Consider the following 13,148-nt stretch of genomic DNA (forward strand, 5'->3'; position numbering starts at 1 on the left):
GTCCTTTGAATATATTTCTTTGATTATACCGAGTGATTATTAACATAGGGAGTAAAAGAGAGTCGTATGGTACTTTGAATGCATTCGCGAACATTGGACGAGGTAAAGAAGAAGAGAAGAAGAAGAGAAGAAGAAAGACCAAGACCAAGAAGAAAAGAGAAGAAAAGAGAAGAGAAGAGAAGAGTGGAGAGTAAAGAGAAGCAAGTATGGTCTTCGGTAGTAATTATTAACCCGCAGTGACTCACTAGGTTGAGGACCTTTATGATCCACGCTAATGGGTTCGCCGCTTCACTACCATCATATATATATATACACATGCTATATATACGTACATACATACATATATATATATATGATAGGTATATATAATACGTATATATATATGTATGTACGTGTGTATATACTACTATCGTTCGTACTTCTCACGTGAATACACTCGTAGACTTTCCCGCATAGACATTCACGAACATTCGACGAGAATTCTCTTTACAAGAAGCTTATGCAGAAGGGCTTTATGGCCCTTGGCCACGCAAATCTCGTTGCCGCGTTCTTCCACGCATGAAAAAGCTTCAAACCTATCCTTGTACCCCCTTCAATTCCCCTTCTCTATCTTTTACTCTTTTCGCATTCGTGTTCTTCTACTTCTGCTTTTGCTTTTACTTCTTCTTCCTCTGCCTTTGCTTTTGCGTTTGCTTCTTCTTCTCCTACTTCTACTTCTATTTCTTCTTCTTCTTCTTCTTCTTCTTCTTCTTCTTCTTTATTCTACTTTACACGAGCTACAGCAACAGAAGTAGAAGCACGAAAAGGGTCGAGTCAAAACGAAGCTTTTAATGATCTCCCGTATTACTCAGAACAGCTTCGTTTTGATTCATTTTAAAGGGTTTGTTCAAGGTACCAAGTCATTTTTTTTTTTTTTTTTTTTTTAAGAGAATCGTTTGATTAAAAAAAATTCAAACGAAAAAGAAATAGAAAGAGAGCTCCTTCTAATGAACCAATTAATTTTTATTTATAAATTAATTTCGATTTATATATTAAAATCCAAACAGGATCGTATGGGATAAAATTAGATTTTAACTTTGATTTGTATTTTTTTAGTACCGAATTTATTATATATATGTTCTTTTTTTTTTCTAATATCAATCGATTTCTATCAAACAGATATTTATGATTAGTCAGTTTACATGGCTTTGCTAATCCCGCAATCAACGATTATCTTTTTATTTTTCTAAACGAACACGCGGACAGATAGAGATCGACGAAGATCTAATTGTCTAATCGCTTTTTTTTTCAAGAATAAAAAACGACGATGTCGCTCTTTATTATTCAACCTCAAACGCTACTCTTTGTACTTTTCATTAATCGTAAAGTATTCTCTGCAGATGTCACGTTGTTTTTATTTAACAAAACTTTTAACTTTCTAGATTTCCAAACTTTTGAAATTTTTAAACCATTTAAACTTTTTAAACATTTTAAAGTTTTAAAATTTTTTAACTTCTTTCACATTTCGTTAATTTTATTCTCTTAAAATAAGAGGCAGAGAGAGGCAGAGAGAGAGAGAGAGAGAGAGAGAGAGAGAGAGAGAGAGAGAGAGAGAAACAATGGATGAGACGATGTCAAGGATGATTCGTGATGTTCACGAGTAATTGAAGATTTATCGTAGTATTGAATAATTTATAAGAGACCCGTATGCCGATCAGATCTCAAATTCCAAGTTTTTTTCGTTGACAAAAACGTTTGGAAATTTCGTAAAAGCAATTTTTAACGTGCGTTATCAAAGCTGTTTCTTGGTCACCGTCAACTTCTTTTTTTTTTTTTTTCAAATGCTATCGTATTTCAGCGTAACCTCGAAAGCGATAGTTTCAAAGGTTATTTAAACGAAACAGACACGAAATTTAATTTAATATTCTCGATGTGTTAAACGATATTAATAACGATGGAGTACGGAACAGAGTGATTTTTTATATACTTTTTTTTTTGTTGTTTTTTTTTCTTTCTTTTCTTTTTTAATAGTATTTTAAACGATCGAAAAATGATATTTGGATAGAGAGCGAACGGTATAAAAATCGTTTTCATATTTACATTTGAAAATAAATTTCGTGATATCTGTTCGAAAGACGTCAAATCGATTTTAACCGATCATAACGAAATAAATATGTCGATCGATAATAACTCGAAACATTGCTGGAGTCATTAAATATTAAATTAAGTTATTAAAATATTATCGTAAACGAGTATTTAAAAAAAACTTTTGGATAGTTTTGACGTATATGAATGTCACGTGACATGGAAGAGAAAAATTTCACGTATCTCGTGTCTCTCCGTTGGATTTTAATTAAAATCATTCACATATTTTTTCTCTCTCTCTCTCTCTCTCTCTTTTTTTTTTGAAGTGGACGATTACACGAGACGAGAATTGGATTTTGTACAACAACGGAGTCGCGCGTAATTTCAAAATTAAATGACGTTAGATACGATTAAAAGAAATGAAAAAAAAAAAGAAAAAAAAAGAAAAAAGAAAAATGTCTCCCTTCCCCTTGCTATTTTTACATAGATCATAAGCCGTTAATAAATTGAATACACTTAATAGTATATATACGATTGAAGCGATAAATACGAAGATTTCGATCTAACGTGATAAAACGTAATACACTGTAAAAGAAAAATGTTCTTTTCTATTACAGTTAGAAAGCCTTTGTCTTTCAGTTCGGTGCGTCCAATGATACGTGACTATGGTTAGATCGAACTTGGATCACGGTACTTTTACCTCCTTTTCCTAGCCCTTTATTCCCCTCGCCATCACTTCTCATCTCTCCCGGTAGACTGTACCGTTAACTCGGCCCACGCATTCGCGTCTCTGAAAAGCGCAAATGCGCGAATACATACGTATATATGTATATATGTATGTATGTATGTATGTATGTACGTATGTATGCATGTATGCGAAGACAAAATTCAAGATGGCTACTCGGCCAGAGTAGACGAGATTTAGTACTACCGAACGATGATAACAAACAAGACCGAATCGTTGGAATTACGATCTTTCTATATCGGTCAATATAAACAAGAAGGTTATCATCGAGGGAGCTTGAAATAAAAACTAATTGATAAAAGTATATATACGAAAAAAAAGAAGAAAATTGTGCTCGAAAAAAAGAAAAAAAGGGAGATAGAAGCAATCGATTTAAATTGGGATCATCTCTCTGTGATTCAATTTTTGTTGTATCTAAAAAAAGGAAAAAAAAAATAGAAATTATGTAGCGCGACGCTTCGAATTTTTTGTTATAATATAGTTATACTATATAAGGCGTAAATATATGATAACATTAATAAAATCGTGATATGGAAAAAAAAAAAACCAATGATTCGGTAAATACAAACATATAAAATCGAGTGAACGAGTACGAAATGCAAATATATAAAATCAATTAAAATAAACACGTAAAATAAACTTGGAGTATTAACTCGAAACTAACGTAACATTCATTATCAGAAGGTTAATCAAAGAAACGATTCGTTTAATCTATTAATTGACTCGCAAATATAACTAATAATTTCGCTCGTTCAATCGAATACACGATCGATCAGTCTAGTTAATCCCCCTAACTTGGAAGTAAATATTTTTTGCTTACGATCGCAATAATAGAAAATAAAACGATGCGATACATCGGTCGGCAAATAAATACGAGTTCGATATTTAATTTCAAAGTACGACGAGGTCAAGATTTTCGAGATCCATCGGTTTGATCGACCAAACGAACGTCGGAACAACAACGATAACAACGATAGTAGTAACAGCATGAACGCGAATCGACTTTTGTCCTTTTTATTATTTTTTCATTAATTTTTTTCTTCCCCTCCTTCTTCTTCCTCTTCTCCTTTTATTACTTTACTTTGATTTTCGTTGTTCAATAAACGCGTCCGAATGATTTATCGATGATCGGCGATCGTGATTAAAGTCACGGCGCTTCGAATACCAAGAGAATGACTAGTACGAGAGTGCGAGAGGAATGGATCGTATAAAGAGCCATTGACAGATTTTCCACGCATGTGCGGACACGGACGCGAGTTCTTCTGACGAAGAACCCATCCGCAAACCCGCCGTCGTCCTGTTGGTCGTGTGATGGACGTGCCTACTACACGTGACCGGAATAATGAACGCTGATCATTGCCTCGACTATCTGCTTCGCCCACTCGCTCATCGAGAGCGACACTCTTCTACCATCCCTCTCCTCTCCTCCTTCACCAACCTCAACCCCATCCCATCCCATCCCTCATCATGACCTGTGTCTATCCATCTCTCTCTCTCTCTCTCTGTTTCTCTCTGTCTCTTTCGTCGGTCACGATAACGCAATGACCTCGGAGAATAAAACACGTTGGGTCGTTCGATCGGTATTCGAAAACGAGCCACTAAATTCCACACCCCTTCTGGTACCCCTTCCAACTTTATGTATCCGAACAGAGAGACACTCTCGATTGCTATTTACGAGACTCTCTCTCTCTCTCTCTCTCTCTCTCTCTGTCTTTGTTATCTTTGTTGGGGAATTTAAAAAAGACTAAACAGAATTAACTAATAAACGGATTTATAATAATAGCTATTATTATTGTAGCTACGGAATTAACTAATAAATGGAATTAGATGAATAGCAATAATAATAGTTATAGTAATAATAGTAATGACGAAGGAAAAAATAAAATACGAAAATAAAGAAAAGCGGAAGAAAATAATACTGATAAAAAATGATAGAAAAAGAGAAAAGAAAGAAAGAGGTCATTTAGCATCTTAAAAAAATTACAAAAATCACGAAGTAACATTCCTTTTTTTCCATAAATCGATGTAACAGAGATACCTAGTGTGTATATATATATATATATATGTATCATCGATGTTAATCGACCGACCCACTGATTCAGATACACTAGTTTTTACTTTCGACGTTGGCGCATGAACGCTCTTTGAAACCGCAGGAAGCTCGTCTCTTGTTTTTTGTCCTTTATAGGGGCATGCAAGAGGAAAAAAAAAAGGAAAAAAAGAGTGAAAAAAGGAAAAAGAGGAAGGAAAAAAAAACAGGGTAATAACGCTACTCGACAGATCTCGTTACGTTATCGACATTTTACAAGAGAGAAAGAGAGAGATACAAAGAGAGAGAGAAAAAGAGAGAGAAAAAAGAAAGAGAGAGCGAGAGAGAGAGAGAGACAAACAATCTACAACAAACAACAAGCTCGTAAATACTTAGTCTCGTCGATATTCGTCCGGAACCGACGATTGACCGCACGAAAGAAAGTCTCTCATCTGTTATTTGTTCCGTAACGAGAAACGACAACGAGGCTATCTTTTCTCTCTCTCTCTCCCTCTCTTTTTCTTTTTGATACACGTATAACGCAACACTAGTACTCAAAACTCGCGTAGCGAGAGAATACAGTGCAGTCATCGAACGGTTGCAAAGTAAATCGAGCGAAACCGTAACGCTTTGGATCTCGAAGAACGACGGAGAGAAATTATTCGCGACACGAGTCGCTTGGGCCTTATTCTTTTTTTCTCTCCTTTTTTTTCTTCTTTTTTTTCTTTTTTTTTTTTTAATAATCAACTGCTGCTATTCTTTAGCAGAGTTTGAGACAGTCTGTATCTGGATCGATCGAGGTGATGGATGGATATTCGGCATTGAATTTTTTTTTGTAATATAATCCTTTGACAAAATTGTTTCTTTGCTTATCCTTTTTTTTTCATCTTGTATCATCTCTCAATGGATCTCTCGGATCAGTCATACTTGGTTATCATTCTTAATTTACACCTTGTAAACTTCGTGATGACATACTTTCGATCTATATATAAAATTTTGTCCCCCTTTTTTTTTTTTTATTACACTCAATACATCGGACACGAGCGATAATTGTAATCGTTTCGAAAATAAGTTTACCTCGTAAGAGTTATTAGCAAAAATAAAAATGGTAAAATACTTCGTTTTATATATATATATTTTCTTTTTTTTTTTTTTCTAATAGAAAGAAGCAGAAGAAATTTACGCGAGGGATATCTGGAACGATCGATATCCAAGATTTACCAATGAACGCTAAAAAAAAAAAAGAAAAAGGGAAAGACGGAGAAGCAAAAAAAAAAAAGAAAAAAGAAGGCAAGTATAGCAGTTCTAGATTCGACCTTGTGCTCGAATGCTAGTTTCCGTAGCCACAGTCAATGATTATCTCCATCTTTTTCTCTAACCTCTTTGCTAGCATCGAAGAGAGGTCGGACTTGCATAAGCGTTAAATCGCATGGTCGTTACATAGCGAGGCCCCTTGAGTCCTCTCGTAGTAACGCAATTGGACGTATTTGGAGCAGAATAACAGTGGGGCCGCCGTTGCTGCTGTTGCTGTTGCTGCCACCGTTACATCGTGATCGCCCTTTTCCCAAGAAAAATGAATAAAATTGGCCGAACGCGTCGAGCGCGATATTACGAATTCTATACTCGTATAATAAAAAAAAAAAAAAAGACGGTATAATCGATACAACGATCTGCGTTTTTAAAATACTAATCATTTCATTCGTCAAATTTAACGTTTAATTCATTAATTTCTTCGACGATATATTATCGAATTATTTCGATCTTTACATTCACCGTTTGTTTTATAATATTTACAAAGAGTACGATGTAAGTATAAAAAAAAAAAAAAAATGTGAAATAAAAACGTCGCGATGTTGATCCAACTAAATTCGAAACGAAATTGTTTCGATCGTGTATATTATTTTTTGTTTTCTTAAACGAAAGAAAAAAGGAAGAGAGAAAGAGAGAAAGAAAGAAAGAAAGAAAGAAAGAAAGAAAGAAAAAAGAGAAAACGAAGTAGCAGCAGCAGAAGCAACAGCAGCAACGACTACGGAGAAACTCGAAAATGATTTTCCGCAAAATTCGCGCGAGAGCGAATTTATTTTCTTGCACGACGATGCAGCCATCCGTAGGCCTCCCCCCGTCCACCACCCCCTTCTTCACATCGTGCTAGCTGCCTTCCATCGCATTACTTTCGGGAGAATAAATAAACCACTCAAAGAAAGAGATCTGGCATGGTGGCGTTTCGCGCCTGTATTTCACTCAGTGAGCGTTGTAAAGCGCAAACAAACGCGTGCTAGGCGCGCACCGATACGCGCGAGCTGTTCAATTTCATCGTTCTGGTTGTAGCCACCATCACCAACACCAACATCAATACCAATACTACCATCGCCATCGCCATCTTTCTCTGTTCCTCTTTCTTTATCTATCTATCTATGTATCTATCTATCTATCTATCTCTTCGTACGTATAATCTTTCCTCCATGAAATACGAAAGGTGCGATCGAAGAGATTTCCTTGTATATGTTTTCTTCAATGGATAACCATGAAGCATGGCCAACCGAAACGCGAATCTTTCCAACTTTCGATAATATTAAACGCAGAGGTATTGAAAACGTTAAACCGAACGATTTGCTTTCATTTCGGTGATCATAAAAAACTGAGTAACTAACTAACTAACTAACGTGAGAGATGTTATTAGAGAGTTTTACTTTGAAAGAATCTTTTTCAATTCGGCAGGAAGGTAGATAGGTAGGTAGGTAGGTAGGTAGGTAGGTAGGTAGGTAGTCATCATCGTCGACTAAGAAACTTGTCGGAGTTAATCGTTCCTTCGAAACCCATTTATTATCCCCACCGTAAGACTTTCGTAGCGATTCACAGATTCGGTATAAGGTCTTCTTTAGGACGTTCAAAAGGAGATTTCGGTATCTCCAAAGGATACCGAAAGATCTTGCGCTTATTACGTATTCTATGGCTAAACTGCGAATATTATTCATAAAGTCGGCTTGTTCGTAAGTCGATAATCGTTGTTGATATTTCTAGGGCGTAGAAAAATCGATTAGCCCGAGTTACGAGAGATGAAATCAAAGGTATATGTTATTCCGGGTTATGTAAACGCGAGCGTAAGAGAAAAAGAGAGACTCACCGAAGCATCCTCTCGTGACGATCCCTCTCGAGAAGTTCCTCGGGAGTTGGCTGAGCGGGTCCAAGAAGTGCGTGGGACAACGGAGGATATCTCGGTGGTCTCCAAAGCATTTCCGTAGCGACGGCGGGATGATGGTGTCCAGGTGGCGTCGGATTTTGATAAGCGACCGGTGGCGCCGTAGCAGCGGCAGCAGCGGCCGCCGCCGCTGCCGCAGCTGCCGAACCGCTGGTACCGGCGTTTGGTGGAGCCTGAGGATGGGCCATCAGTAGAGAAGTGTGTTGTACGCTCTGAACGTGCCAGACTCTGGCCGGGGTCGCCGCCGCGTTAGGCGTCGAAGAGCTCGTCGTCTCTTCGACGCTAAGCGCCGAACTCCTGCTCCCGCTTCTCTCGTCGCCCGAGCCAGCGCTCCTCAGGGAACTTACCCCGCTGTCGGAGCCGCTGTCCCCATATGCTGCACCGGCAGCACCACTTGCCCCCGCACCACCACCACCACCACCACCACCAACAGCAGCAACACCACCACTACCACCGACGACACCGACTGCACCCCTAACGCCGATCGCACCACCGAGGACGCCAGTTCCATGTATACCGGCCCCGGTCTCCACCTCCATGAGGCCGGACTCATCGCCGCCTCTCGTTCCGTGAGACTGTTGTTGCACCTCGAGTAAGCTCACCGAGCTCAAATGATGATGATGCTGGTGAAGCTGTTGCGGACTGCTGGCTAACTGTTGCCGATGTTGGCTCGCTCCCGATTGTTGCTGTTGTTGTTGTTGTTGTTGATGTTGGTGATGGAGATGATGATGGATTACCGGACTATCCGCCGAGTATCGTTGCTGATGATGGTACGCCGGATGATGATGATAGGATTGTTGTTGCTGTTGGTGAGCTGCCTGCTGTTGCTGTTGTCCCTGCTGGTGCTGGAGGTGTTGCTGTTGATGCTGCTGTTGTTGCTGATGGTGATGATGATGGTGGTGTTGCTGTTGCTGCTGATGTTGCTGTTGAGCCTGCTGTTGCTGCTGCTGTTGGTGGTGATGTTGTTGCTGCTGTTGCGGTTGCTGTTGCTGTTGCTGCGACTGTTGCTGCTGCTGGTGGTGGTGGTGGTGATGATGATGATGGCCGGCGACCGGCGGTGGAGGCTTGTTTAGTTTTTCGGCTAGAATGACAGGGCTCTCGTTGTGCCGACTACGTTCTTGCTCCCTTTGCTGTTCCAGGAGCAAATTGTTCTGCCTCCCAACGCCGCCGCCACCGCTGCTAAGTGGACTCAGCCTCTCCAGCACGGAGCCTGAGTCCTGACTACTCGACTCCAGCAGCTCGACGACCGACCCGACGCTCGCGCTACCCACGCTATCTTCCGTGCCTAGCTCGGCGTTGTTCGGCACGGTTCTTCGAGGGGATCGGTACGCGCCACGATCCTCGCCCTTGCCCTCCTCCTCCTCCTCCTCTTTCCTCTCGTTTTTGCGATCGTTTTTCCGTCTTTCCTCGCCGTCCTTCCTATCGGATTCCTCCTCCTCCTTGGCCTCGGCCTCCTCCTCCTCCCCCCCCTCGTCCTCCCCGTCCTCCTCCTCCTCCCCCGCCCCCTCCTCGAAACTCGCCACAGCCTTCGATCGTCGCGGAGACGTCGACCTGGACGATCTCGGCGACAACTTTAACGACCCACTCTCGACGACATCGACGACGACCTCCTCCTTCTTCTTCCTCTCGAGTTCCGAATCAACGAGAGAGCCATTCACGAGAACCGACTCAGCCGGAAACTTCTTCTCCCGATCTAACGTGTCGGGATTTTGCGGAGGCTTACCCCCAGGATCGAGTCTCTCAGGAGGTGGGGGCTCCGGTTCCTGATCTCGTTCCCTCGACTGACTCTCCTCGTCCTCTTCGGACTTGTCGAGCCGCCTTTTCGCACCGTCCCGATCCCCCCTTCTCCCTTCCTCCTTGGTATCCTCTAGGTCCAACTCGCGATCCAACGAGGATTCCTCCGAGTTCTTCGACTTGCGATCGGATCTTAGCTTTCGACCGACCGGACTTGTCTTGAGTCTCTTCGAAAGAGGATCGTTGTGTTCGCGTTTCTCCCGAGCTTCCTTCCCTTCTTCTTCCGTACGTTCGGTTTCTCTCTCTCGCACCTCCTCTCCTTCTCTTTCCTCCCGTCGTTGCTGTTGCTGTTGCTGTTGCTGCTGCTGTTGCTGTTGCTGCTGGTGCTGCTCTTCCTCCTCCTCCTCCTCCTCCTCCTCCTCTTCGTCCTCCTCGTCCTCTTCCTCCTCCGATTTACTTCCACCAACACCTCCTCCTAAACGTTCCTCCTCCTCCTCCTCTTCCTCTTCCTCCTCCTCCTCCTCCTCCTCCTCCTCTTTGCTACTCTCGGTGGATCTTAAAACGGTCCGCCGGCGATCGAGCTCCTCGGAATCCCTTTTAGTTTTCTGTACGCAAGGTCTTAATTTCCTTCGCACAGTTCTCTTCGTCACGCTCTCCAACAAATTACGTAGTGTAACGGCACGTTTACGTAATTTCGTGGCGGTAGCCCCACCGCCGGTACCACTGTTAGACTCCTCTAACGTTGAACGCGATATTCGATTACCACCGAATCTACCGGTCGACGGGCCCTTGTTCTCCCGATCCTCTTGTTGTCTGCTAGACGATAAAACCGGTTCGCTGTCCTTGTCTGTTTTCTCGCGACTCGCACCTTCGCTGATTCGTCTTCTACGATTGTAGTTACGCGAGGTACTCTTATCTGAAACAAACAGAAATCGAAGAGGGTAAACGGCTAGGACTCTAAGCTCGAATTAAGCAGAGATTCTTTTCATTTTTTTTATAGACACTATATCAAAAACATGTACGAAATCGTGCGGATGCACGGAAATTTCAATTTCGTTATGTCACAATGCAATTACGCTTATCCTCGACAAACGCGACTCGTTAACTAACCGTTTCATCGGTGTTGCAGGAAGCGTCGTCGTAAAAAAAAAAAGAAAAAAAAAGTATACTACATTATCGGTGGTCATATTTTTAGAGATCATGCAGCGAAAACAAATGTTTAACGAGACGCCGATGACGAAACGATACACGTAACTTAACATAATTTTTTCCTTCTTACGAAATATCAGACTGTGTCTATCTATCTATCTACCTCTCTCTCTTTCTTTCTCTCTTTAAGGCACGCGAACAACGTGCCTCGTCATTTAACGTCGCGATCTCAGTGACCTCGATCGGAAGTAACGTTGCCAGCATGATTCAGGATTTAGTAGTAAGGATCAATGCACATATCAAGGGGGGAGATCAACACTGGTATATGCTTCAGAGTTTCCGGTCCTCGTTGCATTTAGCATCGAAGTGCGAGAGAGATGGACACTGAGATAGAGATATAGACGGATAGAACGAGAGAGAGGGAGAGTTCAAGGGGTCTACGACTAACCCAGTAGATACATGACTGTAGCATGGGAACGATTTACAACCATACACGCTATACACGCATTCTGGGCAGTCGTGGAAAGGCACGGAGAGAGACAGACAGAGAGAAAGACACACACGCGCGCACACATACGTATAGAGACAGAGAGAGAGGAGTAAGCGAGGGCGGGGCAAGCAGGTAGAGAGACGAAGAGAGAAGGAAATAGGGAGACAGAGGAGAGGGATTTATTGCTCAGGATTTACTGTTATTACCCGGAGGGGGAGAAGCACTCCAACGGGCAACGCCGTTGAATACGTGGGGTGCGTTTATCCGATGAGGATACACGAGGAGCATTTGCGCCTGCGTTTCTGTCTACATGTGTGTACGTGTATTCGTATTCGTGCGTGCGCGTGTATGCGTGTAGCGGGATGCATTTGTGCAGGCTTTCGACGTACGACGTACGACGACCACGACGACGAGGAGGACGACGAGGACGATGAACGTCCACACGCGACTGCGCTTACAACATCGATGCTATCCGCAACGACCATCCAACAGTTTCCTAGGATATGTGTGCTTTGTCGTCCTGTCCTGATCTCTCTCTCTCTCTCTCTCTCTCGCTCGCTCGCTCGGTCGCTTACTTGCTCTAACGCATATGTGTGTGCGTGTGTATGTGGAGAAACAAACACACGGACATTTCTACTATCCTCTTCTCTCCTCGACCCGTTTCGCATGCGTAACATCCTATCTAATTGAACGGCGCCATTGCAGCTCATTCCGCATTCTTACACGAATACCTCGGCTATCGTTTGTACCTTCCATTTGTCCCGATCGAATGTGAAACGTTGTTTCGTCAAAATAAACTGCGAGGATAGTCGCTTTTACTTCTTTTTCTGTTTCTTTTTTTTTCTTTTTTTTTTTTTATAATGGATTAGAAAAAGCAATGCATATTTCAGAAGCAGTCCTTTTCTTGACTCTTCCCTTAAGACGGAATAAAAGAAACAAAATCAGATAAAAACGCGCGTCTCGTTCGTCCGAATATGATTTATCTGTGTAGGAAATCTTTCTTTTTCTTTTTTCTTTCTTGCAAACTATGCGAATACTATGTAAACGAACAATCACAGAATCGAGATCCAATTAAACGTTTGATTAAAACCAGGAACGTACTAGGAAATCGAAGTTACCGAGGTTGATAAAGTTTTCGTAATGCCTATATGTTCGGCAACGTAACGCGTCCATCACCATCCACTACCAGCAAAGTCATGGTGGTTTATACGAGCGGAAATGGTTTATGCGACGGGGCCATGGTGCTTTGGCAATTAGGGTAATTAATTAAGTGCATTCGGTGGGAAGAAGATGAGCGAACGCGTTCGTGTTCGCGTTCACGTTCACCCTCGTTCGTCGTTCGCTCACGCTTGCTCGCGCGCGCAACTCGCGAGCAAGTTCAACGTCGTGTCGTTTATCGAATCTATTGCTCCTGAGATGGTTTGGGAGTCACGTATAAACGCGCGCGAAGCAAACTCGATCAAACTATCGATCGTAGTTTCCGAAATGTTTCTCGTTTACCTTACGAGTTCCCTTTAAATCGGTCACCCTCTAACCCTCCCAACTCCTATTATCTGTCTCTCTCTCTCTCTCTATTTCTCCTTCACATTCTCTTTGCCCGATCACCGAGAATAGGAAATTTCTTCGGAATACCGATAATTAACCACTCTAGAACGCCATATTACTTCCAAGTTATAAGTATTTTAATAATTTTTGTATACCTATTTTTTATTTATTCATTAGCATTTTTTTTGTATAT

At 41.7% G+C, this 13,148-nt stretch overlaps 1 protein-coding gene across 6 annotated transcripts in view; it reads right to left on the bottom strand.

Moving 5' to 3' along the window:
• LOC127071960 (uncharacterized) overlaps window positions 1-13,148 on the bottom strand; it is a 269,111-nt gene that overhangs the window by 92,366 nt on the left and 163,597 nt on the right. For all 6 annotated transcript variants that reach the window (XM_051011837.1, XM_051011839.1, XM_051011838.1 and 3 more), the window contains one exon: window positions 7,963-10,687. In XM_051011837.1, coding sequence (XP_050867794.1) covers window positions 7,963-10,687 — 2,725 coding nt within the window. The remainder of the gene's footprint in view (window positions 1-7,962; window positions 10,688-13,148) is intronic.

The sequence above is a fragment of the Vespula vulgaris genome, chromosome 24 (genome assembly GCF_905475345.1).
Source record: "Vespula vulgaris chromosome 24, iyVesVulg1.1, whole genome shotgun sequence".
NCBI classification, from domain to species: domain Eukaryota; kingdom Metazoa; phylum Arthropoda; class Insecta; order Hymenoptera; family Vespidae; genus Vespula; species Vespula vulgaris.